At 54.7% G+C, this 27,456-nt stretch overlaps 1 protein-coding gene across 2 annotated transcripts in view; it reads left to right on the top strand.

The window, feature by feature from the left end:
• The first annotated feature begins 4,750 nt into the window (after positions 1–4,750).
• The window catches only part of UNC5B (unc-5 netrin receptor B), an 84,607-nt gene continuing 61,901 nt past the window's right edge, over positions 4,751–27,456 (top strand). For both annotated transcript variants that reach the window (XM_069459815.1, XM_069459814.1), the window contains exon 1: positions 4,751–5,253. In XM_069459815.1, the coding sequence (XP_069315916.1) occupies positions 5,175–5,253 (79 nt within the window). In that variant the 5' untranslated portion in view covers positions 4,751–5,174. The remainder of the gene's footprint in view (positions 5,254–27,456) is intronic.

The following is a 27,456-nucleotide window of genomic DNA, read 5'->3' as shown; positions in this document are numbered from 1 at the left end:
CAAGAGTCCTTGAAACTGTCAAGGTCATCAAAAACAAAGAAAGGCTGAGAAATTGTCACAACCAAGAGGAGCCTAAGGAGTCGTAATTACTGTATGCAGTGTGGAATCCCGGATTGGGTCCCAGAACAGAAGGACATTAGGTAAAAACTTACGAAATCTGAATTAACTTTACTGCATAATAATGTATCAATATTGGTTCATTAATGTAGATGTAGAAAATGCACCATACTAATGTAAGAATTTAGGACTAAAGGAAACTGGGTGAGGGGTATGTGGGAACTTTGAGTACTTTGGCATATACTTGCCATTTTTCTGTAAAACTAAAACTGTTCTAAAATTAAAAGTTTGCTTTAAAAATTTTTACTTTTTAAAAATCAACAACAATGAAGGAATTTTGAGAAAGCTACAGCAGAGAGGATAAATAAATTGTCCAAGGTAAAAGTCAGGATTTGAATCCGGATCTGCCTGACCCCAAGGCTTTTGAGACTAACTGCTTATACCACTTGGATGCCAGTGACAAGACCCTCCCCCCCCTCCTTAGCGAAAGAGAGAGGAGGGGGGAGGGGGACGGAAGGAGGAAGGTTGTCACAATATTTAGTAGAGTCAGAGTTTAATAGCCGAGGCCACTATATATAGTATGATTCCATTTATATGAAATTTCCAGAATAGGCAGATCCATAGAGACAGAAAGTAGATTAGTGGTTGCCAGGGCCTGGGGGAGGGGAGAAAGGGGAGTGACGGCTTAACCGGTATGGGGTTGCTTTTCGGGGTAATGCAAATGTTCCCTAATTAGATAATGGTGATGGTTGCACAACATTGAATATACTAAAAACCACTGAATTATACACTTTAAAATGGTAAATTTTATGTTATTTAAATTTTATCTCAATTTAAAAAAAAAAAGAAGAGTACTAGTTTGAGAGCCCCTTCCGTCTGGTTGAGAATCCCCACCGCACCATTTACCAGCTGCGTGCGACCTTGACCAAGCTGCCTCTCTGCGCCTCAGCTCCCCCATCCGATAGATGGGGGTAGTAACAGTACCTCCCATAGGTTGTTGTCGGCATATAGAGGATTTAGGGAGGTACCTGGCACACAGCAAACGCTCTACATTAGCTATAATCGTATTACTGCAAAGAGACGGCAGAGCAAGGAGGACTTCAACCTTAGACTCCTCCCCCTCGTCTGGGTCAGGAGTCTGGAGTCTGCTCCGAGCGGGGCGACTCAGAGGAGGAATCGGGAACTCATCCCCAAGCCTCCCACTCAAGATCCTGCAAACCGAGTCGTCCGGGAGCCTCTTCCCCCGACAGCCGGGCAGAGACCCTAGCCCCGGGCGACCCGCCGCCCGAGGAGGAGGCGGAGCTGCAGAGCGCCCCCTAGTGGCCCCGCGAGCGCGCGGCCGGCGGACAGGGAGGCGCCAAACCCCAACCGCGGCCACTTCTGCGGGGCGTCCCTACAGATGCTTTCAAATCATAATTGTTATGAAATAGGCCGTTTCTCTTCAGCCAGATTAGGGGCTTTATGCATATTCTTTTTAGTCCTGTGAGGTAGTTATTATTCCCATTTTACAATTGTGGAAACTGATGCTTGGAAATGTTTCCTAATTGGCCTGAGATCTCCCAGTCGCTAAGAGCAGCCCCCCAAGACTAGGGCCACACCATCAGCTTAACTCTATAGATTCCAGAACTCTTTCTCCTACGCACTCCTCTGGTTTGAGAGAAAAGAGGGTAGCCGGTGGAAGCATCTGCAACCCCCACTAGGGGTCAGAACCTGCTCTAGGACTGAGTGCAGAGCACCGCTATGGCACCTCCAGCCTCAGAAACCCTTGGGGGTCCCCGGAAATGGAGGGGAGGGGAGGTAGGGGCTTCTTCCAGCGCTCATTTGGCAAGGCTGGAAGCCCTTTGACCATTAACCCCTCTTCCCCCAGCCTCATTACTGTGCCCACTCAATCAATGTTGCTTGCATTCCTACTGTGTGCAGAGAAACGGTCTTAGGTGCTGGATCCATCATGGGGAACACACCTGAGGCAGGGGCCTTGCCCATTCTTCACCCATCCCAGGGAAAGTTGTGGCTCAGGGCCGCGTGACCCCTCTGAAGCCCTTTCCCTGACCCCAGCTGAGGGCCAGCACTCTGCGATGGCTGGGCTGGGGAGGAGCCACATCTGCAGTGGCTGGCTCAGCAGCAGGTGGCTGTAGAAGCAGCATTCTCCCAGAGACTCCGTACAGGAGGAGGGGCGCAGGGGAGTTATGGAGAGAGTCCCCATGTGCTAAGCCCCCCCCACCCTGTGCTGGAGTCCAGGAAGGAAAGCAGGCCCCAGGACAGTCCCCATGAGCATATTTCAGGAATTGAGAGTATTTAAACTGAGGAGGGAAGTGGGCAGGGACTGGCAGGAGGGGAAATGACTGCCCTCCTTTTGTTTGCCCCCCCCCACCCCAGCCCCCCTTCTATCCAGCCAGGAATTAAACAAAGCCACAAAACCTGATACTTGCACTAGAAAGACCTGCCAGATACACTTTACCACCTAAACACCAAAGTTCCAAGGACTAGAACTTTTCAGAAAAATCTCCAATATCACACTGGCTTTCTGACATGCAGAGAGAGAGAGAGAGAGAGAACACACAAGTGCATGCTGTGGTCTCTGCTTGCCGCCCTGTCTCTGCTGAGGTTCCTGCTGAGCTCTCTAGCATAATGTCCTTGACCATGAGCCTGTGTCCAGGGGATGACAGTCAGATGTGGGTCTTGGTACACATGTGCCTATATGTGCTTCCTAGCAGCAGTTATGTAATTAAATATCTGTCTTTAGAGTCATCTGCCTGTTTGTCCTTTTAGTTGTGTGTGCCTGTGTATGTGTTTGCTTTTTTTTAGTCATGTATCTTTGGTATGTGCGTATCTCTGTAGTTGGATGCCTATTTGTATGTGTGATGTTTCTGGGAGGGTCATTTTGCACCTGTGTTTGTTTTCTTGTGTGTACCTTTGTAGGTGTGCATGGGGTGTGTGTGTGCATGTGTGTTTGCAGTTCGTGGAAGGGTGGAGCTGTCTGGGTGTAATGAGCCACTGACTCGCCCATCCACTGCCCTTGCCTGGGCTGTCCCCAGCCAAGCTAAAAATAACCTGCTTACCTTTGCCCACATGGACCTTTCTCAATTGGCCAAAGTCCTTCCCCAGGGAGTCCCGGTCCACCCATATCCACCCTCCTGATCCTGGGTGCCTCTCCAGAGAGGGTGGGGGAGGTCAACTGACTGCATGTACCACCACCCCAGAAGCTCTAGACCCAAGCCCGTGGGAGGGGGGTGTGGAGGGGGTTTTGAGCAGTCCTGCCTTCATCTCTCCTCTGGGGAAACAGCTGGGACAGGCCCTTGTTGCTTCTCTGCCCTCACCCTACCAACCAGGTCCCCTTCCAGACAGCAGACCTGGCCCCCAAGTTCTTTTTCTTCCAATTTAGGAAGCACTGCTGTTGGCCCTATTCCAGCCCACCCTCACTGACCTCTCCCTGACTTCCCTCACCTCTTCCGGAAGCAGCCTGCTGCACCTGTATTTGAGGAATGATTCCAGATCCCAGCTCTGGAAAGAGGAAGAATCCCAGGTAGTGAACAGATCGGGGTAGGTGGAATAGACATTCCTGTCGGCTGCCTGCCCCTTCTGCCAGCCAGTCCAGCCTGGGGAAGGTGTCAGGAGAAAGCTTCACGGCACAGAGGGTTTCTTTTCAATCCCACCTCCCCTGTCTTCTTTACTCAGTCACTCATTCACTCGAAGCTGTGTGATCTCAGGCATGCCTCAGTTCCTTCATCTGTAAAATGGGGCTATAAATGATACTTCAGAGAGCTGTTGAGGGAATTGACTGAGATGATGCACAGACAGCGCTTAGCCCTTTGCCTGGCACATACAGGATCTCTGCCGATCCTTGGGTTTCAATCCCAAGACACTGCCCATTCTCCAAACCTCACCTGGCCCCACTGCTCCCTGGCCAATCCTTGGACGGTCAGGACTTTCCCCCAGGAATCAGACTGGCTGGGAGGGGAGAATCTTGGAAAGAGATAATATTGACACTTGCGTTGCAGCTGCCATACACATTTTTTTCCCACTCAATTCTACACGGCCTTTTGAAATAGCCATCATCATTCTCCATTTTACAGATGAGGAGGAAGGGAGCACCAGAATGGTTGAGTAACTTGCTCAAGGTCACACAGTAGCTAAGGGGCAGAGCCCAAGTCGACACTGAGCCCCAAAATGGCTGATCCTCCCTTTTGCCCGCTGTCACTTAGGGGCGGCCCAAGGGGCCTGGTAAACAGTTCTGCTGGAGGTCGTACAGACAAATAGAGCCAGCCAGGATGGTCCTAATCTATGCCCAGAATCACACAACTGTAAGCCCCAGCGTCACTAGGATTTGAGTGTTCTCATTTGGGGAGCCTTTTTTGGAAAGACCCCCACATATTGAAGGCATAGGGCGTAATGAAGACCAAGGAGCCAAAAGTGAGAGTCCTAAATTTAATCAGAGGGGAAGGCTGACATAGCCAAGCCAATTTTTGGAAACGAAAATCCGGCAGACTCCGCTTCCAGCCATTCTCCAGCGGCCGAGTTTTTCAACGCTCTGGGCCCCCCTAAGGGTCCCCCAGCTATGCCGCTGCTGCACCCAGACGGCCGTCGGGTCTCCCTTCGCTGCCCCCCGCCGGCTCCGCCCTCGCCCGCCCAGGCCCCGCCCCGCCGCGCGGTCCCCGCGGCTCGCGAACTCACTGGGGCCGGCGGGCGGCAGCGCTCGGCATTGTGGCGGGCGGCGGGGACAGGCGAGGGCGCCGGAGCCGCGGGCTGCGGCTGGGCTCCGGGAGGCGCTCACGGGACTTGGACGGCGCGGCGCCGGCCGCTGCGTGCGCCACTGAGCTCTCTCACCTTCGGTCGCGCAACTTGAGAGCCACGGCGCAGTAGCGCGGGGAGCGCTCGGAGCCGGAGGGCGCGCCCGAGCCTGGCTGGAGAGCGGGTGCCGGACACCCATCGCGCTCCGAGCGCCGGGCAGCCCTCCGCGCGGCGTGGCTGCCGCTGCCCCCACGGAAGGCACGGGCTGGCGCGGCCGGGCGCCGGGGAGGACGGCGAGGAGGAGGCGGCGGCGGCGGAGACGGCGGCGACGAGACTGGGGCTGGGGAGAGAGCCCTGGAGGAGAAGCGCCCGAACCGGGCCGCGGGAGCATGTGGGCCCGGAGCGGAGCACGGGGTGCGCTGCTGCTGGCGCTGCTGTTCTGCTGGGACCTGAGGCTGAGCCAAGCAGGTAGGGAGCGATCGGGCCTGGGGACAACGGCTAGGGGACCCTTGCGCCTCTCTCTCCCCTGAACTTGAGGTGGTCCTTCGCCGTGTCGATACGCGCAGGGAAGCGGCAGGAGCGCCCAAGTTAGAAGGCAAATTTCTCTGCCCACCAAAGTGGGCGATGGCGTGGTCACCTCGCGGGGGGCACAGGTCAGGGGGTTCACAGTAAGCGGGAAGCTTCCTACTCCTGCCTGGAAGGGATCGTTTCTTTTCCCTGGAACGGGTGTCGGAGTCGTGGTCTGAGTCTCCAGGAGGACCCGCCTCCAGGGGACTCCTGGCTCCCAGCGCGCCTAGCTTCGGCGCCGAAAAAAAAAAAAAAAACTGTGGCTGCACGGGCAAGGTGCGCGCTCGCCGTGTCTGGTAACTTCCTAGTCCGGGTCGCGGCTCGCCCAGGTTCTGGCGCGCTGCACGGACAGGAACCCGCAGACCAGAGGGAGGGAGGAGAGACTTGCGGAGTACAGGAAGCGCGCAATCCGCTCCGCCAGCTGGGGGAGGCCGGGTTGAAGGGCTTTGGCTACTGAAAGGGGGAGAGCAAAATTCTGCACACATAGCTTTCCCCGAGGTCGCGGGGCCCGCAGGTCTGGAAGAATTTTTTTTCTGGGTGTTGGTGTGTATGTTGGAAGGGGGCGGAGGTACGTAGCGATCCTGCCGAGTTTCCCTTTAAATGGGTCACTGACATTCTCACCGTCCGGGGAACAGAGTAGGTGCGCTCTCCTCCATACGGCGCCTGCTCTGGACCCAGCACGATGCCTTCACAGGGTTGGTAGGCTCTTAAAATAAAATCCCGACCCGCCTCTCCCGCCGTGGACATGTGTACGTGTCTCGCTCGTCCTGTAACCGGACTAGGCGTTACTGACGGCTGCGACTTCGCGGGCAGCCAGTGGACTCACTGGAGCCAGCCTCTGTCTGGTACCCGAACCGAAGCAGGTGGGCTGGCTGCAGCCTCCTGGAGCCTCGGCTCCGGAGCAGGGTGGTGACGAAGGAGGGGGTCATCCTGCACGGAGTCCTCTCTGAGTTGAGGTTGAGAATGGGGCAGGAAAACTGGAGCAGAAAGTAGACGCTGTGACGCAGCCCCCTCTCATCACCACCTTCCGCTGCGATGTTGACATCCGCCCTTCCCCCCATCCCCATAGCCAAAGATTGCTCCTTTTGGAATTAATAATTCCCACGGCCAGGAGTGAGGGCTTGGTTTTAGCACCTCACTTTTTTTCGAAAGCCCTGTGCTGTAAAGTTGCACCACTCAATCATTTGATCCAAGTTAATTATGATTTGGGCAGACTCTGGTATTTACGGCCGTGTTTTGAAGTTGGAAGGTAATGATGGGGAGGGGGTAGGCAGGCTGCTAAATTGACCAACCTTGTTTTAAAGGGCGCAGTTAGACGTGGGAGGGAGGGCCTGGGACGGGGTGTTGGTTTCTGGTTTGAGGGTGTTTGAAGAGGTGATTGAAGAGCTGAAGTCTCTGTAAATGGCACATGGGCAGGGTTGAGTCTTGGGAAACTGTTTTTGTACCAGCAGGGCCGTGGGATCAGGAATGAATCCTGAGGTTACTGGGAGTTGGGGGCGGGGGAGGTTCCGGTAGGCAAGAGAAAGACAAAACTGGTTACCCTGTAGTTCTCTGGGTGGGTGGGCTTGGCCAGGAAGGCTGGAGGTGGCCTGCCTTTCCTGCTTAACAAAGCATCCAGCCCCCACCTTCCCCAGAAGAAACCCCAGGCCCAGGGCTTTGATGGATTTGGGCACCAACGGTGCCCAATGAGAAATGGCCTCTAATACCCGGCTTTGATTTCTCACTAGCGAGCAGAAGCGGTGTTGGAATTGTGCTCATTACTTAGCGTGGCGGGAGCTGCCTGCCCACCAGCCTGGAGAGGGGCCAACTGGTGGGGTCGGCCTGCAGCCTTCTCATTGCCCAGAATGTATGGCCCTTAGAAACCTGCCTTCAGGAGGGGGGATATGTCTCTTCCTCCCACACGATCTTTTTTCTCTAATGCCACAGGCATAGAGCATCTTTCTTTCAGATGTTCTTTGGGCTTTTCCAGTGGATCCCTCATGAATCCCATTTCATTGATGGGGAAAACCAAGGTCAGTGTGCTGGCTTTCCCCAACTGTCGCCTTCACTCGACCACAAATCTAAGACTTGTATGCAGGCAGGGCTCCTGTCCAATAGCCAGGCTGATTCAGACCACATTGGATCCTTCCTCCCATCCTCATCCGCCCCTCTGCTATCAGCCTCAGATTGAGCTAAGGCAGAGAAGGCTGTTTCTACAGAGAAGGCTCTTTCCTGGGGGTGTCCCAGCTCCCCTCAAGTGACAGGCACCTCTCTTCTTTCCCGCACCTCCATCCCCAGTGAATATGCGAATGAGCTCCCTTTACAGCACCGAGAATTTTTTTAAGCCATAAAGTAAGTCTGTTGGTGGAGAAATCAAAACTGGAAGCATAAAACCCCGGCCCTACAAGGAGATGTCAGCAAGTGACTGGCCAGGAGAGGCCACTTCAAAAGCTTTAGTTGGCCCTGGAAATCTCCTCCCACCCCAACCCTCAGCCCTTCCTGGAGCTTTTAATGAGCCTTTCCTTGGCCTCTGGCTGGGATGGTTGAGAAGGAACAGAGGTGTCATGATAATACTGCTCTTTAAAGTGCAATTAAAACCAGAGTTTTTCTAGTGTCTCCGCTTTGTGTGCCTGTGTGTGTGTGTGTGTGTGTGTGTGGTGTGATGGCCTCCCCTCCTTGTCTCCCTCTACACTCACAATAGCAAACACCCATCTCACTTAAACAAATGGAAAGTCAAGTGTCTTAATGGGTTTTCTCATTAAAATGAAAGTACCACTGCAGGGGAGGAATTTCTCCTATAATCTCTCCCCTCTGCCTCTTTCCCCTTCCCACCCCCAAACAGGAAGTTCTGTAGGATAAATTTAAAGTAAAAATTCCCCTCTTTTCCAATCCACTTATTTAACTGTTGAAGCTTTGGGACAGGCCCAACTGGGGCAGGGTCACATTGGGACTCAGGGGTAGAGCCAGGATTTGAGCTCAGGCCTCATAAACCTCTGTAGTGCTTTGGGCTCCTTCATTCTACCTGGGCTGGAGACCCACAGTCATGGGACTGGGGCTGAGATTCTGAAATTGAAGCACCACCTAAGGCAGGCAGCTAAAGTTAAGATTGCTTTGCTAGCTGGGTAAGACTAGGACTTGTAGCTGGATGGAGGAAAGAGGGTCGAGTTGGGAGCATGGACCCAGGAGAGGTGGAAGGGGCAAGGCCAAAGGACAGCAGTGAGGCTCTAAGACCATACAAGTGCCCAAAGGTGTTCCCGGCGCCCAACCCAGCATTCATCTTCTGAGCCACTGGGCTCCCTGGGGAAGTTAAGACAGATCAGGAGCCAAGCTCCCCTGGGCTGCAAGGCTAAATGTTAGCATTTTAGAGCTCTGCACCCATTTGTGTATTGGGGACAGATATGTTTTTAGTTTTTAGTTTGAAGCTTTGGGAGCCAATGTCCTTCCCATCCGCCTTTGTTGTTGAGTTTCTCCTAGACTGAGGTCCTGCCAACCCAGTCACAGGTTGTCTGGCCTAAGATGAGATCTGCCTCCCACCTCCGCTTCCCTGAGCCACTGGAGGTTTTCTAAGGAGGGTTGGAGGCTGCCTAGGATTTTAGGGGTGGGTGGGGGGAGATGGATCCCTCTACTCCCGGTGCTTAGAGAGCAAGGTTAGTGATTCTGAATGGACAGTCCTGAGAACCTTCCCCAGGGCCTGCCAGCTACACATAAGGTCTTTTGAACCTCAGAGCTAGGGTTGATTCAAAAAGAGGCAACTTGAAGCCCACTGAGGCCTGCAAAAAGGGGAGGGTTTGCGTCATAGGGTGGGACTTGGGGTTGATGGCCCTGGGCCCAGGACGATGCTGCCTAGGCAGCTGCCCCCAGAGGGCAGGGAGAAAGCCGGCCCCCAGACCAGAGGGCTTCTCTCGGTGTCCTCCTCCTTCTCCACACCAGCTTCCTAAACAGCTTCCACAAATAGAGTCATTAAAGCTGTGAAGGCAAAATGAAACCAAACAAGTGTGTTCTGTGTTTTTCTGTTTCTTTTCTTTTCTTTTTCTTTCTTTTTTTTTTTTAAAGGTAATTTAAAGTACCGTAATTAGAATAATACCCGAGAAGGCAGTTTCCGCAGGCCAGGGCAGGGCGCGCCTTCCCGCTGGAGCGAGGCTCCTAAGTTGGGGCTGGGGCGCCACCTCCTGCCCCCTTCGGGCCTGCTCTCCGCCGGGGCGCCGCGGGAGTTGTTCCCGGCCCGACGCGTTTTGGTGAGCCCGGGCTAGGTGAGCCCCTCCTGGGGCTTTTTGGGCGAAGGCTGGCAGCGGAGCTGGGTGGCGCTGAGTTGGAACTCCGGCCCCGCCGCGGCGCCCCCGCGGGCAGACAAGCCCGGGCGGAGCGCGCTCAGCCACAGATCCCCACGGCGCCCCTTTCTCCCGGCTCCTGGTCTTCGGCGATGCTAATAGCAGCGAAAATATTTGCTGAAGTGCAGGCATAAATCAGCCGTCTCCCCGCCCCACCCCCCTTTTGTTTCCTCTTCCTTCCCTCCAAAAGCACTGGGCTGCCCATTTACCCTTCCCGGCAAAGCTGCCCGGGTAGCCCCTCCGCAGCTGGGGGGCTGGATTCCGTGCCCGCTAGTAGCCCCCCATCTCCTGCACCCCCTCGGCCCCCTCGCCACCTCCCTCCCCAGCCGAGCTAAATCGGTCTGCAGGAGCCCCTGGAGCTCTAACGCCACCGCCACCGCCTCGCCTGGCGAGGGAGCGCAGGGAGCGCCGAGCCCCCCTCCTTCTCACCTCCCAGAACAGGCTGCCCCCAGCGCCTCGCAACTTCCCCGGCGCTGCACGGCTCGCTTTTTCAGGGAAGGCAGGCTCGTGGGTGTGAGAGTATGTATTAAAGAGTGTGTAGGGGGTGAGCGTGTGTATCGAGGTGGGTGGAGGTGGGAGTGTGCGGTGGGAGGGGAGGTAGGTGTGGTGTTGTGTTGGGGTGTTAGTCGTGTGCGGAGGTGGGGTGTGCGTGGGGTGTGTGCAGGAGATGGATGTGTGTGTTGAGACCGGTTGTGCCTTTTGTATGTGGGGATGTGTGATGCGCACGGTTCTGTGTGTGTTTGTGTATAAATAGGTATGTGTATGTGGGGACAGTGAGTCACCACCAGGCATGGGAAGCCCCATCCGTTGTATTGTGTCGGGGATTCCTCTTCAGATTGGGACCCAGGCCATCTGCCCTTCAGCATAAGGAGACCTCATCTGCCCTGTACCTGGGACAGAGAGCGGGGTGTGGCACGAGTGCCAGGTTCTGCTGTTGGAAAGGCACAGGACACGGGACGGCTTCCCCCTGCCGTGGGCAGATGGAGCGGGCCTGCCTGCTGGTGGGTCCTGGTGCTCCAGAGGGAGGAAGGTTGGGCATAGATGGGCCCTACGCCAGCCCCGGAGCTTGGGCTACTGCCCCCAGAAGGACCTGTGTCCCAGACCCCGGGTCTGCTGCAGTCAGCTCCCAGCGTACCCAGGGCAGTGGGAGGGGCTGTGGTTTGGAGATCAGCTCTCTGACCTGAGTCAGCTCCTGCTTCAGCTTGTCTCCCTCCAGGAGGAGTGAGGGCTCCTCTGGAATTTGCTGGAGAAGGGGCCAGCAGAGCTTAAGTGAGTGGATCCCTAAAGGAGAGCCGCATCTCAGGCAGGCGTGGCTGGGGCCTGGACTCGCAGTGGAAGCAATGGAAAGTGGACACACGTGTGCAAACACACGTGCTGGACTCTGTCCCTACCACTTCCTTGGTCCCCGAAGGGCTCCTCTGCTCACCCAGGTGTGCCCATGCAAGGGACTGCCATCACTTTAAGTCTAGGGTAAGATGTGCCATTCTGGAGCAGGCAGGCCTACAGGAAAGTCACGACCTTAGCAATGTGCATGTTGCTTTACAGTTTACAGAACCCTTTCATTTGTGAAACCTCACTTTGTCCGTGTGAGAACTCCACCAGGGAGGTGGATGCCCACTTAGGAAGGTGGAGAGGCAGGACTGGGACCCAGGTCAGAACCTCTAAGTGGTCACGGCCCTAACCCTTGAGAGGTAGGTCACTGTTGGGGGGTAGCGTGCTGATGTCCACTCCAGAAATGTTAAATGGCATTCAGAGAGTCCTAGATGCCACATGAGGACAACAGCCAGTATGCAGGGACGAGCACAGCAAAAAGTAGAGGGTCTAAGCCTTGGGGCTTCCTGGGAGGGGGTGACAAGGGCCAGACCTTGACTGTCCTTTTCAGGTCCTTCTGAGAGAGGATGGGGTGGAGGCTTAGCTAGCTGGACACCTGACAGGGGTGCCAGCCTGACCTTGCTCCCCTCAGGAAGGTTGGCCTCTCAGCATCTGCTCTGGCTGGGGCCTCTTGGGGTAGGCTCTGACCCTTGGGGAACCAAATCCTGGTCCGATTCCCCTCCCAGCATCCTGGTTCAACTGTGTGCCTTGGGGCCAGCGCTCTCAGCTACTTCTGACTCTGCAGGCCAGGACCTGGGGCAGGGACTTGAGACCAAAAGATTTCTTATCCTTTGATCCCCTCTCTGCTGCTCTTGAAAATGGTGTGAGCCCAGAAAATGCTTTTTAATCACTGGTAGGGATCGTGTTGGGGGTGGGGCTTGGGGAGGTGTTCCTCTGCCTTCTGCCATGCCTCCGCCAGGGAACCCAAAGTGGATGAGCAGGGAGGATGGCATCCTCGGCCCAGCCACTTCCGCCAGCCAGTCAGAGGGGAAGGCTCATTTGTCATCACCACCTCTGGGAAGCCCCCAGCTGCTCTGTCCCCACACCCCCCTCCTCACAGAGGCCTCCCCAGGGCCTTTGCTGCAGGCGTAAAAGGGTGCATGGCATGGCAGACTGGAATTTTGAGGTTAACATAACCTCCCAGCATTGTCACTCACTAACTGGTGGCCTTGAGCAGCTCACCAAACTGCACTGTGCCTCTGTTTGCTCATCTGTAAAGTGGGGATGATACCAATATCGTCCTGATGGAGTTGCTTTGAGGATCACATGAGCTGATGTATGATGAAGCCCTTAGCATGGTGCCCTGCACACAGTGAGCACTCTGGGGCTGTTGGTGCACAGCCTGCTCCGGAGAGAACCTGCTATGCAGAGTCGTCCTCCTCCAAGAGAGTGAGGGCACGGGGGCTCAGCACTCTTGGCCTAGGAGTCAGGAAACTCTGGTTCTTGCCCTTCCTTTACTGTGTGACCTTGGGCAAGTGCCTTTCCGTCTCTGGGTCCTGGTTGCTTGGCCTCCCTCCCTATCTGTGAGTTTGGAGTGGGAGAGAGATGGAAGGATGATCCTCAATGGATGTGGGGTTTTTTGTCTGGTTCTATCTGAAGAGGCCCCAGCCTAGCAAGAAACAGAGGTAGCCGAGGCCCAGAACCACTTGTGTTTACAGAGGCCCTTCCGGAAAGTCAATATATTGACTGGAATGCCCTTGTGCACATTATGCGGCCCTGGGTGTCTCTCTCTCCCTCTCTCTCTCTCTCTCCATCTCTCTGAAGCCATAAATCACCCTCCAGGACCTCGGTCCCCTTTTCCTGCTCCATAACCATCTCCTGTAGCAGAGACCAGGAGCCCCAGACGCCAAGCAGGACCCTGGAGGCAGAGAAGGACCTCACTGATGGAGCCTCCTGGGAATGAGAGAGAAGAAGCACTTGGTCCCCACCCCGCCACCCCCTCCAAGGCTCAAGGGGGCCCTGCAGAATGTGTGCTAGGAACAGACCGCCAGACCTGGCCCCTTGCCATTCACTGCTTCATCTCAGGGGAAAGGGGAGGCTGATCTTGGGGGTGGGGTATGAGGATCCTGTCCCCACATCGGGTATCGAAACACTGGTGCAGCCCTAAAACGGGTGCATGTGCACGTTGATTCAGTCTGAGCAAGTGTTGGGCTCTGGGCTCAGAGGTGGAAAAGCAGGGGCCTGACCGCTGAAGAATGGGTGGGCCTGGTGTTACTTCTTGAAGCATGAGCCGTGTGCCAGGCCTCTGATGCTGGGGGTGGTATATGGTGGTGCAAAGAGAGGAACCCCTTCAAGCACAAGCCAACATGTGTCTGTACTGGGAGGGGTGTGGTGTTTAGAGAGCAGGCTCTGCAGTCAGCCTACCTGAGTTCAAATCCCGGCTGTGCCACCATCTGGCTGTGTGTCCTAGGGCAAGTTGCCTAGCCTCTCTGAGCTTTAGTTTCTTCATTTGTAAAATGGGAGTGGTAATAGCACCAATCTCATCAGATTGTTTTGGGGAATAAATAAGATAATATATAAAGGTGCTTTGCACATCCTAAAGTGTCCAGTAACATTCACTGTCATCATTGTCACTGTGGCACCACATATTGGGTGGTACAATAGGAAATGCCTGTGATGTCGAGAGGAGGCTCTTGTGGGCCTGGGTGTTCAGGGAGAACTTCCTGGTGAAAGATGGTGCTTGACTGGCCCTTGAAGAATGAGCAGAGTTTGGGGAGTGGAGAGGGCTGTCCTGGTGGGGATGTGTGCGTGGAGGTGTGGGGTGGGCACGTCTGGCACCTCCACCCAGGAAACGAATTCCAAATTCAGCTACTGACTTGCCTCTGATCGTCTAGTGAAACAAAGCTTCCAGGGCCAGGGGTCTCTTCGTGGTCCAGTGGACAGAGGTACAGGCTTTGGTGTTAGAAGGCTTTGAACCTTCCTGAGTACCTGGGTCAGGTGGCTCCACCTCTGTACACCTCGGCACGGGAGGGCACAATAACAATGCCTGCACCGTGGATGGTGTGACGTGAACTAACACACAGTGCGGTTCTGCACAGAGTGGGTGCGCCATTGATGTCCACTGTCTTCCTTCCTCTTCCCGCCCCTCCCCCAACCCCCAATCTGGCCAACCCCTGGCTGGTCTGGGCCTGAAGTCTCTCCCTGTACATCTCTGGGCAGGAGAGCAAGGGGACACAGAGTCCCCAAGTAGCAGCTTCCAGGTTGGCCAGAGTGCCAGGGAGAAGGCCAGGGAGAGCAGAGAGGCTGCCTTTTCTGGTTCCCAGTCCCCATCTGGACCTGCCCTGACCCAGGAGGCATCCCTAAGGTCTGGGATGAAAGTCTTCTGCTGAGATCACCCAGGAGCCTGCAATCCCCAGAGGCCTGGAGTGGCGTCTGGAGGCATTGCTGGCATCAGGAGACAGACCGAAGGAAAGCAGCTCTGTAATGCAATCAGAGGCGCCCGCCTGCCCAGCCAGGGGCCTGGGCACCTATGCAGGATGCAGAGCTTACAAGAAGTTGAGTTAGAAATTCCAGGAACGTGGTTGCTGACCCCCTCCCCCATCCCACTTTTGGTCATTCTGGGACACAGCAGGGCAGAGTGAGACTCTTATGAGCAGTGCCCGGGGGTGGGGAGGGGTGGGTCTGTCATATGAGGAAGGCTGGTACCCTTTCCCTGTCTGTGTCACCAAGCCAGGTCCCTGGCGATGGGGAAGAGGGTCAGTGCGGTGAAGCAAGATGCGCTGGAATGACCAGGTGATGGGGGAGCCGCCGTGACACCGGGGACTGGGGAGGCTGGCTCCATTTCGCTAATCCGTGAGTGTCCCTGGCACCCAGCACAGTGCCTGGCATGCAGAAGGTGCTCAGTAAATCTCCGTAGAATGGGTGAATGAGGACCTCGAGGTCAGGGCTCACTCATCCAGGAGGCAGCCGTGACTTTGTCTCTACTGTGTGTGGGCTTGCCACTCTGGGTGGGCAACCAAAGGATCAGAAGAGCCCTGTCCCTCTGCTTATAGCCACCCCCTCCTGCCTGCCTGCTCCCCTCCCTTCATTTTCTCCTGCTTGCTTTTTTTGAGCACTTACTGTGTACCAGGCACACTGGAAGCCAGAGACACATCCTCAGTGGTTAGAGCCCCTGGGGTTAGAAAGAATTTATTCACTGAATCCAGTGGAGCCACAGAGAATTAACTGAGTTTTGCAGTGAGGTGCCCTCAGCCCCTTTGCGTGGAGAAAGAGTGGCAGACACTTGCTGGGCTGGCAACTTTGTACCTATCTGCAAGGTGGCCCTCCCAAGGCACAGCCAGTCCAGGCCCCTTTAAAATGTTTGTTTCCTACTTAAAGGCCATTGATCACCCCTCTCCACCTTGCCTTCTAGTGGCTCAAGAGAATGACCATTGCGTGGGCACTGGCTCTGAGGCCTGGGAGCAGGTGTGGCTGAAGAAGTATATCTGAAGGCCATGACCAGGGTCTGACTCCAAGCCTCAGCCCTCCATAGCAGCTGCTACCAGCTTCTTAGCAGGAGCTGGGCTTGGTGCAGGGGAGCAGTTCTGGCCATGGGCTGCCCCAGGCCCTCCATGGCACCATGTCCAGTTCTAAGATTCAGGCAGCATCTCTGGGAGATGAAACATCTCCAGGCCCTCAGCTGAGGCAGCAGCAAGCCTGGCCCTGCTACTACCCTCACAGCTGGGGGCCTGCTAGCCCTTGCGAGGAGCCCCCGCCACAGGCTGATCTGGAATTCCTGCCTGCGAGCCCAGGGCAGCCGGGGCTGCTGGACCAGTGACCCCTGCTGCAAATGTGATCTGGCCCCACATTTTCCTGCTGGTCCATCCCACTTCTGTACACACACATGCAGGAAACAACAGCAAAAAAAGCCCTGAGTTGAGAATCTGAGGGAAGGTCAGATTCTAATCCTAGCCACATAGCTAATCTGCTGTGTGGCATTGGGCTAGTCCCTTTCCCTCTCTGGGCTTCATCTGTCCAAATGAAGAGGGTCCACCCTTGAATCAGAAAACCTGGGTTCAAGTCCTAGCTCCATCACTAACTGCAACTCTCTGAGCTTGCATCTCCTCACTGTAAAGTGGGGGCCCTGATTGGTTGTTGGGGAGATTAAACAACATGGGCATGATCAGTGAATGTCAGTTGCCTTTTCTTTGTACCTGGAAGGAAATCAACCCACAAATCGCTGGTTACCCGCTTCTTTCTTTCTAACACTCCTCTCTTGACATGGGGACTGTCAGACATAAGGTGGGCAGGGTCCTGCCAGGGAGTTCTGAGCTTCCTCCGGCTGTCAGAGTCCGTGACTGTCAAGTCCTGCAGGTGTGGTTCACAGTGGCTGTGGGTGACTTGGTGACTGCCTAGGGTTTTCGGCGAGGGGAGAGCCTGTTGGCGACACCTTTGGAAAGAGCACTGGAGTAGGAGTCTGCAAGCTTTGGCTCTAAGGCCAAATCTGTCTCTGTGTGGTAGGCAAATCCCTCACCCTCTTTGAGCCTCAGCATACCCACTAGCAAAAGGAATAAAAAATAGCTAAATGGCAGTTAGGACCAAGAGAGAAAACACCCAGAGAGGTGCTTTGGAAACTTCTCCAAAACCCTGGAGGCTGCTGATCTGAGGAGGAAGGAGGCCTGCAGAGCCGGGAATCCCAGGGCTGTGACATCCTGAGATCTGTTGGCCGTGGGGCGGGGGGCGGGGGGAACCATCCCATTTCCCTGTTTTCTCACGGCCACGGCTGTTCAGCTGAATGACAAGAGTTTGGGCCACTTCTCACCCTGCTTTGTGCCCCTGTCCTCTGACCCTACACCCCAGAGCAGAGGAGGCCCGGGTGCCACGTCAGGGAAGGTTAGTGTCAGTGCCGGGCTTGATGCTGTCTGAGCCAGCACACCATCTGCCGTGCCCACCAGAAGTTACATAATCCCTCGGCCGGCTGCCCGTTCTTAGAAAACAGGGCAGGCAGGACCAGCAGGGAGTGGAGAGTTAGAGTTTTCTTCTCTGCATTTTGTTCCCTCCCAGCCCACCACGTCCCTGGACCAGTCTTCATTCTCCGAGTTGCCCCCACACTGTTCAGAGCCTGAGACGTAAACACCAAGGCAGAGCCAGGCTGAGGTTGGAAGGGGACGGGGCAGGCCTTTGAGCATTGCTCGCTACCGTGCTGTGCGGACTGCAGGACACCCTGCAGGCTCTGCGTGCTGACAGCACACCTGGCCGGCTGCACCTCACCAGCCCCCACGCCATTCCTCTGCTGAGCTGGGGTTTGAGGAGGACGACTCAAGCTTCTAGAAGAAGGGGCAGAGTCTCCTCCCCACCCCCTAGTTCCTGCAGAGATATTCCCCTGCCAACACCTTATCAGATAATTAGCATTTTAATAACTCTAAATAACAGCCAGAGAATGCCACCCACATATCATTAGGGTCTGTGGAATCCCTGAGCCCCAACATCTAGTCCTGCCTCTCTCATCTGCAAGCTGTGTGATGTTGGCCAGGCTACTTCACCACTGTCACTCCCAGGTTCCTCCTCTGTGAAATGAGAAAAATGAAGCCAGTTTCACATAGCTGTTTTGAGGACGGATCACGTCACGTGTGTAGAGGACAGAGAAAGTGTTCAATGATGGTGGCTGTGACTATTGCTGTCCATCCAGTTCCATTCTCTCTCTCTTTTTAACCATAACTAATTGATTCCAGGAATGCAAGGTTGGTTCAAAATTAATCCATTAATATTGATAACATGCCAAATTAATGTCATATACCATATTAATGAATCTAAGGAAACAAAATCATATGATTATCTCCAGAAATGTTGAAAAAGGGACAAAATTCTACACCTATTAATGATATAAACACTCAAGAAAATAGGAATTAAGGGATACTTTTAACATGTTAAAACATATATACCCTAGTCCTCAAGCTGGTATCTCATTTAATGGGAAACACTGAAGGCATCTGTTAAGATCAGTAGTAGATGCCCGTCGCCTCTGCTAATCATCACTGTGCTGGAGGTTTCAGCCAATGTGATTAAACGAGAGATCAATTAGAAGCATAAGAAAGGGTTAAGGAAGAAATAAAACTACCCCTACCAGGTAGTAAAACACACTGTAAAGCCTCTGTGATTAAAACAGTGTGGCACTGGCACATGAACCGGTAAATAAAGCAAAGATAATAGAAAGTCCAGAATTAGACCCGAATGTGTATAGAAATGTAGGATCTGACAGACACGGTATCTCAGATCACTGGGGTAAAGACAGACTTTAATAAATAGGGCTGGGACAACGGGGTAGCCATTTGGAAAAGGTAAAATGGGATTCACATCTCACACCTTGCAAAGAAATAAACTCCAAGTGGATTAGGGATCTGAATGTAAACAGTGGCACGACTGCTAACTGAAAACACAGGTGACTTCCTCTTTAACCTTGGGTAGTGAAAGGCTAACTCTGACTTAAAATCCAGAAGCAGTAAAATAAAAGACTGATCATTTTTATTCCATGAAATTTTAAAAATTTTTGACCAAAAAACCCATAAAATGTCTTAACCAAAGTCAAAAGACAAAGTATTTGACACACTGAGAGAAAATATTTGTAACATACACCACAACAAAAGACTAATATCCCTAAAATATAAGGTGTCCTCTGCTGGGCTCAATGGCTCATGACTATAATCCTAGCACTCTGGGAGGCCAAGGCGGAAGGATCGCTTGAGGTTAGGAGTTTGAAACCAGCCTGAGCAACATAGTGAGACCCCAATTCTACAAAAAACATTTAAAAATTAGCCAGGCATGGTGGCATGCACCTGTAGTCCCAGCTATTCAGGAGGCTGAGGCAGGAGGTTAGCTTGAGCCCAGGAGTTTGAGGTTGCAGTGAACTATGATGACACCACTGCACTCCATCCCAGGCAACAGAGTGAGACCCTGTCTCTTAAAAAAAAAAAAAAAGTGCTCTCAAATATTGAGGAACAGAAGATCAAAAGCTGATAGAAAAGTGGGAAAAAACATGAATAGACAATTCATAAAATAAGATAGAACAATCACCCTCAAACAGACTCACTCGTAATTAGAGAAATGCCAATTAAAACTACCCTGAGATACTATTTCTCACTTATCAGACTGGAAAACATGGAAAACTATGGTGGGGGGGAAACAGGCACTTTCAGACGTCGCTGTGGGAATGCAGATTGTTACAGCCCTTTGGATAGGTAGCTTGGCAATACCTAACAAAAGTACTTACTTACCTTTCAACTCAGCAATCCCACTCACTGCTAGAAATCTTCCCTTAAAATACACCTTTTCAATACAAAAATAAACATGCACGAGGTTATTCATTGCAGCATTAGAAATAGCCTAAATGCCCTAGCAGAGTAGTTGAATAAAACCTGATATACCCACACACTGGAGTACTATGCAGCTACAAAAAAGAGCAACGAAGCTCTCCATGGACTGATATGGAGAGATTTCTAGGACATACTGACAAGTAAGAGAAGCAAAGCACAAAATACTGTCTATGGTACACTACCTTTCATGTGAGAAAGAAGCGGGTCTAAGTCCAGGCCAGACCTGCACCTATCTTCTTACTCGCTTTTAATGGCCTTTGAATGCATTCTGCCTCCCCCTCTGATGTCCCTCCCACCCTGCTTACAGATCCGGGCAGTGAGCCAGGCATGTGGGGCACGTTCCTTGTGCTGCCTCACAAGTGCCATCCTTGCCCCAGCTTGGATTGTCGTTCTGGCTTCCTGTGGTCCTGAGCACATCCCTTCAGCCCCCTGGAACTCGATCTCATCTTCTGTAAAACGGCAACGAATCCTACAGACAGAAAGTGGGACCAGCGTCACAATTAGTTCACATGTGTGCAAAAGGGCTTTGCACAATGTAGGATATAATTTTATTATTTACCTACAGGGTCTGCAGGTTGCTCCTTGGGTCTTTAGTCCTAGACCCTCCTTTTCTAGTCCCCTGTGACACACACACGTGCACACATACACCACCCTTCTATACAGAGCTGCAGAAGATGCTGAGGTGGCTGCTTAATTTGACCATGAGGGTCCCATCCCATACGCTCCATCCGCATGCCCAGTGTGTTGCAGTTCCTCAGAGTTCCTGGCCTCCCTCCCACTGAAGCTTGAGCACACAAGGACACCCACTGGGCCTGCTCTGTGCCCACTTTGCATATACTGTCTTATTTAGTCCTTGTAATGACTCTGGGAGGAAGGTCTCAGCAGAAGAGCTAAGTGGGGCTCTAGGAAGTGAAGTGACCCACCCAAACCTGCTAGCTTTCAGTGTCAGAGCCCGGTCTAGGTTTAGCCCTAGACTTTGGACTCCAGATTCAGTGCTCTGTCCATGAGCCCCCTCCACATCCACTCTTGTCCCCGCGCACCTCTCTGAATGCTGTATGCTCAGGAATTACTTGTGGAGTGATTAGCTGGTGAGTGAATAGAAGCACTTGGACCTGCTTTGTAAAATGCAGACTCCTCCGCCAATGTGATTGTGGTCTCGATAAAGAGCTGTTGATTGATGGACAGAACTGGGCCTTTCCCACAGGCCGGTCTCGGCCAGCTTCAGTCCGCCCCTTCGCCATTTGAAGGATCGGCCAGAGAGAATGAGTGTTCTTGTGGGCATATGGGGGCAACCCTAGCAGCCCCAGGGGCTGTGCCAGACCTCAGCGCCCCCACAGAGTGGAGGGGGCCTTGGGCAGGCCAGCGGGGACATGACTGCCTGAAGATCATGCTCCAAGCCTGAGAACTCCGCTTACCAGTCACTAAGTCGTTTATTACACTCATGACAGTGTCCTCCACCCCCGCCCCTGGGTCGTGTGGAGCCAGCTGAGGACCTGGCCTCTCCGGGGGAAAGGGCTGCCAGAAGCCTGGAGTACGCCGTCCTCCCCCTTCCCTGTGGACCAGAGCGCTCGCCCGAGCTCCAGAGGCCCGATCTCTGCTGGAAAGGGCAGCCGAAACGGAAGTTCCCTGGGTGCTTGGAACATCTCCCTCTCACTTCCCTGGGCTTCCTTTCCAAGGGTCCTTCTAGGGAGTTGTCGTGCTTATGGGGTGGGCATTGCAGTCTTCAGAGTTTCTTAGGAACCGCAGCCTGGCAGACCCTATAAAGGGGAGCCTGAAGGCCCAGCATCCCTTGGTTTGGGTGAGAGCTGGTGGCAAGAGTCATCCCCAGACCCTCCCTGGCTGTCATGCCATCACAGGCCAGGTAATGCCCCTGGCTCACCTTCACATGGACTCTGAGCTTCTTGGTAACCCCACAGTCTGCAATGTGAGTGCTTTCACTCTCCTTTTACAGATGGGGAAACTGAGGCAGAGAGGGAGCGATGACTTGCTTAAGTTACCTTCCGACTGGCGCTACTGCTGCCTGACCTTTCACTCCCACCACCTCCTCTCCACTCCTGCCTCAGGTTGGTGCCTGAGAAAGGTTAAGAGAAGAAGCATTTTAGACCAGTCTAGATTGTCCTTTGAGGACACGCTGTCTTACCTCCACCTTTTACCTACCTGTCTTACCTCCGCCTTTTACCTACAGGGAACTCAGCGGGGGGATTAGGAGGAGCCTGAGGGCTTTATCGCTGATTGGTCAGACAGTAGGGGCGCAGACCTGTTCCGGAGGCAGGCATTCACCTCCCCTCCCGGCTCAGCGGGAAAAGATGCTGACCCCAGCACGCAGCAAAGCCAAGGCCAGGCAGGCTGAAGAAGGGCAGCCCCTGGTCTGCAGCCCCCCTGGCTGCACCACAAAGGTGGAAATCACAGCTGAGCAAGAGCAGGCCAGTGGCCAAGTTCAAAATCACTTTCAATGAATGGTCTGTCCACCAAGTGGCTCAGTGACCCAGCCTGCCTCTCCTGGGAGGGACGTTCGAAAGACAGCCAGCCACTTCTCTCTGCCCATTCTGCCCTCCCACCCTGGGCACGTGGGCCACCTGCCCCCTCCCCGCAGAATGACATCCCCTCCCTTTGGGTGCTCACCAAGGGAGGACAGCTGGGGCCAACCTTCCCCATCAGGGAAATTCCAGATCCCACCAAATTCCAGATTCCATGGCCTTATCTGGCACCATTCTGTCTGGCCTTTGATGGGCTTCCCCGTGTGGCAGGAAGGACCTCCCACCCTCAGCGGAGGTCCCCACCTTCCCACCACCCACACTGCCTGGGTGTGCCACAGGCTTGTACGGGGCTGGGACACGGGTTGTTTGTATGGAGAGCAACGAGCACCAGGGATTTGGGGTGGGGCGGGGGTGGCAAGGGCTCCACAACAGCAGCAGGCAAGCTTCACAGTGAGGTCATCGTCCCATTGAACCCTTGCAGAGCTGAGATGCCACATCAAAGCAAATCACTTCCTCTCTCTGAGCCTCAGTTTCCCCATCTGTTAAATGAGGGGGTTGGACTAGTGAACCCTGGGCTTCCTTACAACTTTCAGCTGTACCTTTTCTAAAGTCCCCTTAGCCTAGCTGCCTGTAGTGTGTCCTGAGGGGCAGAGGGTATAATCGTGACCCCACTGGCCTCTTCCAGGCATTTCCTGTCTAGCCAGCCACCCCGTAAACAGGGGTGGGGGATGGGGGAGTTGGCGAGAGTGAGGGCTCTGCAGCCGATAGGAGATGTCCCTTCCCACATCAGCAAACGTGCCCCTGTGTGGATGCGCTCCCGCTGCACCCGGCGCCGCTGGCTTCTTGTCCTCTAGGTCTCGGCTCAAATGCCCCCTCCCGGGAGAGCCCTTCCCTGACCCCCTGCCTCTCTTTTCTTCCAACACCTGTGGGCATCTGGAATTACTGTTTGCAGACGCACTTACGTGTTTGCACCCCACTCCAGCAGGGCAGGGCTGTGTCCCTCAGTAGTGTGCCCGCATGCCCACAGCACAGAGTGGGCCTTCAGTGAATGAATAACCACAGTTGTATGTAAATCTCCTAGAGTTTTTTCAAAAAGGTTCTGGTTTAGGAAGTCTGGGTCAGGCTTGGGCATACGATTTTTGACAACACTGCAGGTGATTCTGATGCACACTTCATATTAAAATGAGACTACCTTGAGGGTTCTCAACCTTAGTTGGACATTGGGGTCGCCTGACACCTAGGCTCCACCCAGAGATTCTGACTTTATTGGTCTTAGGTTCTTACCTGGGTGTTGGGATCTTTAAAAGCTCCCCAGAGAGCCCTGTAGTGCAGCTGAGGTAGAGGACCCCAGAATCAGATGATCTCCAAGACCTCTCTGACCCAACATTCTGCCATTCTTGCAAAGCCCTACAAAATGAAGCCATTCTTTGTTCCACATGGCAAACTGAATTCTCAAATGGGGATCCTTGCAGAACCCTCCTGCAAAGGTTAAGAAAGTGATACCCTGTTTGACCCTCATATCTGAGTTGAGAGCATTGCTGGGGTCCTGTGGCCCGGGGCCTTGTGGCCCATCTCCGATGACTTCCCAGGAACAGCCTGTGGCTCTGCGCACAGCCCCCAGCACCTCCTTTTCTTGGCAAGCCGGCTGAGCCGTGTTGGATCCTGTCTCATCTCCTCCTCTGATAGCACACAGTTTTAAATAAGATCTTCATTTACCAGAAGTTCACACCACAGCTTATGTGTTATATGAGAAGCAGCAATCTTGTGTTCATGGGGGAAAAGCAATCAGGGGGCTGGAGGAGAAACGATTGCAGAGGGCGTGCACGAGGAGGGGAGGAACTCGCGGAATCCGAGCTGGCAGCCCGGCCCCTGCCCTGGCAGTGCCATGCTCCTCTTGGCTCAGTGAAGGACTTGGGGGTGGGGGGGGGACTCTCTGCGAGCTGACCTCAGCTGCTGGAAGGCTTGGAGCCGGGTAGGCATGTGATGTCACCGCGAGCTCCGCCAGTTGGCACCCCCAGGGTTGCTCTGGGTCATTTACATGTCTTCAGTTGGTTAAGAAGGAGCTGTGCTGCTGATTTATTAGCTGCCTCCTGCCTAGCCTCGCAGGCTGCGATAAGGAAGGCATTTGGTGGCCATAGACGGGTATCAGTCCCCCAGGCCATCCTGCCTCACTTCTTTCCAGCCCAGCCTGCCGTGCAGCTTGTAAGTGAATGAGCAGGTGCCAGTCGTACAGGACTTCACGGTTCCAGGGGGTTTGCATGCAGTCCTCCCAACCTCTGTGAGGTGGGTGTGATCACCTTGCTGCGCAGAGGGAGAAACTGAGGCTCAGGGAGTTTGAGTGCCTCGTATACAAAGCTGACCTTACGCCAGGATTTCTGTCAGCTCTGCCCCTACGTGGTAGGGACTGGCGGGCAGGTCGCTGTCACGGCTCTGAATGTGGTTGGGGTATTTTTACTCCGAGGGTATTTGTCTGTGCTAATGGCCTGAAAGCCAAGAGAGCAGGGGGTCAAGGACCGGTGTGCCCGTGACCTTGAACAAGGCTGTGTCTGCCTTGGGCCTCAGTTTCCCAGAGGTAAACCAAAACTTGGATCTGGTGATCTTTCAGGAAGGTAGAGCCCTCCGGCTCTTTCTTGCAGGTTTTCAAGCGTGTCCTGGCACTGAGGAGATGGGGGAAGGGGTCTCTCGGCGGCAGGGTCCGCGGTACGAAGCCAATGGGCTTGTAATAAATATTGAGCCAACAGATGCTGAGCCGCATCCCCAACCTCTGAATAAATAAAAAGCCCAGAATAACAACCCGGAAAATGCTGAAGGCTCCAGGCAGCTCTCATTTTTGCCCCTCCCACTGGCCAAGCCTGCCACCTCCTCCCCCACACCAGCCTGGCTTTAGTCCCACCCCAGCCCCAAAGGTGACCACCGTCCCAGCCTGGCTTTGGTTCCCGGCTCTGCAGCCTGCACACCCCCCGCCCCCTCAGCTGCCACAGCAGCTAACGAGAACCAGTCCTTGCAGATGACAGCTGGGGGACAGGCCAGCCAGGCCCTCATGGGGCCGGGGCGGGGCACAGGAGAGCGTGCCTTTAATCCCCAGCCCAGTCAGAAGTCTTTCCCTCTTTGTCAGGACCCTTGCGGGTGTTTTCTCCTCTGGCCCCTCCCCAGGGAGTTGAACTAGCCCAGCTCCTGCAGGCCAGCCCACTCCAGCTGCTCCTAGCTGAAGCCACCAGGATGTTAGAACCAGCGTCCACACAGGTGGCCCCAGGATGCTCTAGGACACACGGGCACACATAGTTTGCAGTTTTTGTGACTGACGTGTGTGTCAGTACAGTTATAGGTGGTTCCTGGTTCAAGTTTCTCAGGGGCAGGGCCCAAACTGTCAGGTCAAGTGTAAAGTCGCAGAATGTTAGTGCTGAAAAGACATCTCCCTCACTTTATGCATGAGGAAACTGAGGCATGGAGGTTAGGGGAGGGATGAGGACATTTGCCCAGGGTCACACAGCCAGGAGGTAACAGAGCCTGGATTTGAACCCAGATCTAGGGTCTGTGTCCTGGACCCCCATTGACACTGCCCTCCTCCAGGGGTGTCATCCTTGGGATTCAGCCCCTGCCCAGAGAAGTCCAGGCCAGGCAATCAACGCTCCTCGGTCCTAAGGTTGATGGACCACCCTGGGCAAACCTGCTTTCTGCTCTATGATAGGGACCTCTGCCATATTGTGGGGTTTCACTGAAAGTGTTGTGGGGCCAGAGCCAAGAAGCCCCTCACGTGGGCTCCCAAGCTGTGTGAGGCCCCTGGGGTGGGAGGCTCGAAGCCCCAGGCAGATCACACCCTCCCTTTGCCTGGTTCTTTTTAGATGGTATCTCTGGGGAGGATCCTAATAGCTCAGCACGAGAGAGGCAGTGTGGGGCTTCATCCCCATTCTACAGGTGACAGCGCCTGGGTGCAGCCAGTCGGAGAAGTTGGCCAGAGTCTTGTGGGGAGGCTGTGGCCCAGCCAGTTCAGGGCTGCTGGGTCGGAGTGCTCTGCTGGTTTGTTGGGAGCTGGGGGACTTGGGGACCTTAACCCCTCCCCTTTCTGTGTGTGGAGGTCTCAGGGCCAGTCTGAACACATGGGGAGACCCATCCTGAGAGCTGGGCAGGACCAGGCAGGATTTGGCATCCAGATCCCCTCCCCAGCAGGCCGGATTCCCATGGCCTCCTGGCCCAGAACAGGCCATCCCCTCTCCCCCTCCCAGTGCCCAGGGTGAGCCCCCCCGCTGCCGCCCCCCTGCAAATGCTGGGCTCCGTGGCAGGACTGCCTGCCCTGCTGCCTGCGCTGACATTCCGCCCCAGAAGATAAGGATCCTGTCTGGCGCCGGAGTGCTTTTCTTCCTCCTTCTTTCCGAATCTGTTCCCTGATTATCTGCAGACAGACCCTTGCTGAGGGGGCCCAGCACACAGAGAAAAACAGGAGGGGTGGGACCAAGAGGCCTGGGGCCTCGAGATGTCTCTTTGCTCCCCCGCCCCCTCCTGGGGCTTGCCGGCCATTGCTAAGCCCCCACGGTAGGGTAGCCGGAGCCCCTGGAGTCCCTGGGGCTGAGAGCTGAGGACTGGTTTCGCTGGGTGGGACTGACCCACTTCGGCAGGAAGACGGGGGCCATGCCAGAGTGGGCCGGCATGGGGACAGAGGGTGGGGTCACTTCCGTGGTCAGCGTTCCTGAGCACTGGGCCTGGAGAGTACCCAGAGGGGATGTGGTGGAGGCTGCAGCTAGCCAGACGGCCACATCCTGTGGGAGACACTGGTCCTTGCCAGGCCAGACAGGGGGAGGGAGGACTGAGGACACTTAGGGATGGGGAGGGCCTCCTAGGGGGCTCCCAGAGCCCAGCCTCCAGCTCTGGGGACTCGTCTCAGAGGATGGCCAGGGTGGTATGGCCTCCTGGCATCAGCCTAAAGAGGAGGGGCGGCGCCCCACCAACTGGGCCTAGGACCAGGCACCACTGTGGAATGCCAGCCTTAGAGTACCCGAGCTGCTCAGAGCCCCGGGGAGCATCTGGTGGCATTTAGGCAGTGTGTAGACAGGGAGAGCAGTTCGGAACACAAAGGGATCATCTCCATTTCGCTCCCCGCCCAGGTCAGGAGTCTGCCATCTCCCAGGAGTCTGCATCAGAGGGGCCTACTGCACTGGGAGTTGGGAGCCCTAGGTCAGGTCCACACTCTGCTGTTAACATGCTGTGTGACTTTGGGCAAGTTTCTTTCCCTCTCTGGGCCTCACTGTCAACTGTAGACTGAGGAGGCCTTCTGGTAGGGGCAGGAGGGAACAGTGAGACCTAATACCACAGACACCACCTTTCCAAACCTTTTCAAATTTTCTAGGATTCCTGGGAAGAGTAAATGAGATGTTAAGGGTGATACCCTGGCTTGGAGTGGGGCCACCTAAACATGAGTATGTGCAGCCATTAGAAGCTCAGCTGGGGACCCCAGGGCCGGACTGTAGGTTCCCTCTGTTAGTATCTGCTTGTGTAGGCTTTGAAAAAGACCCTACAACATCCCTGCCCCCAACCTCCGCTGCTGTCCCCTCCCCACCCTCCCTAAAAAGCCATTTGGGGGAAGGGAAGCAATGCAAGATCATTTTTTATGGCTTCCTGGCCCCGGAGCCAGAGGGCTGAGGGTCGGGTGGTGTGGGCTGGATTCCT

Source organism: Eulemur rufifrons, chromosome 28 (assembly GCF_041146395.1).
Source record: "Eulemur rufifrons isolate Redbay chromosome 28, OSU_ERuf_1, whole genome shotgun sequence".
Lineage (NCBI taxonomy): Eukaryota > Metazoa > Chordata > Mammalia > Primates > Lemuridae > Eulemur > Eulemur rufifrons.
Note: the sequence above shows the minus strand (reverse complement) of the source record. Positions and strands in the feature narration are given on the sequence as shown.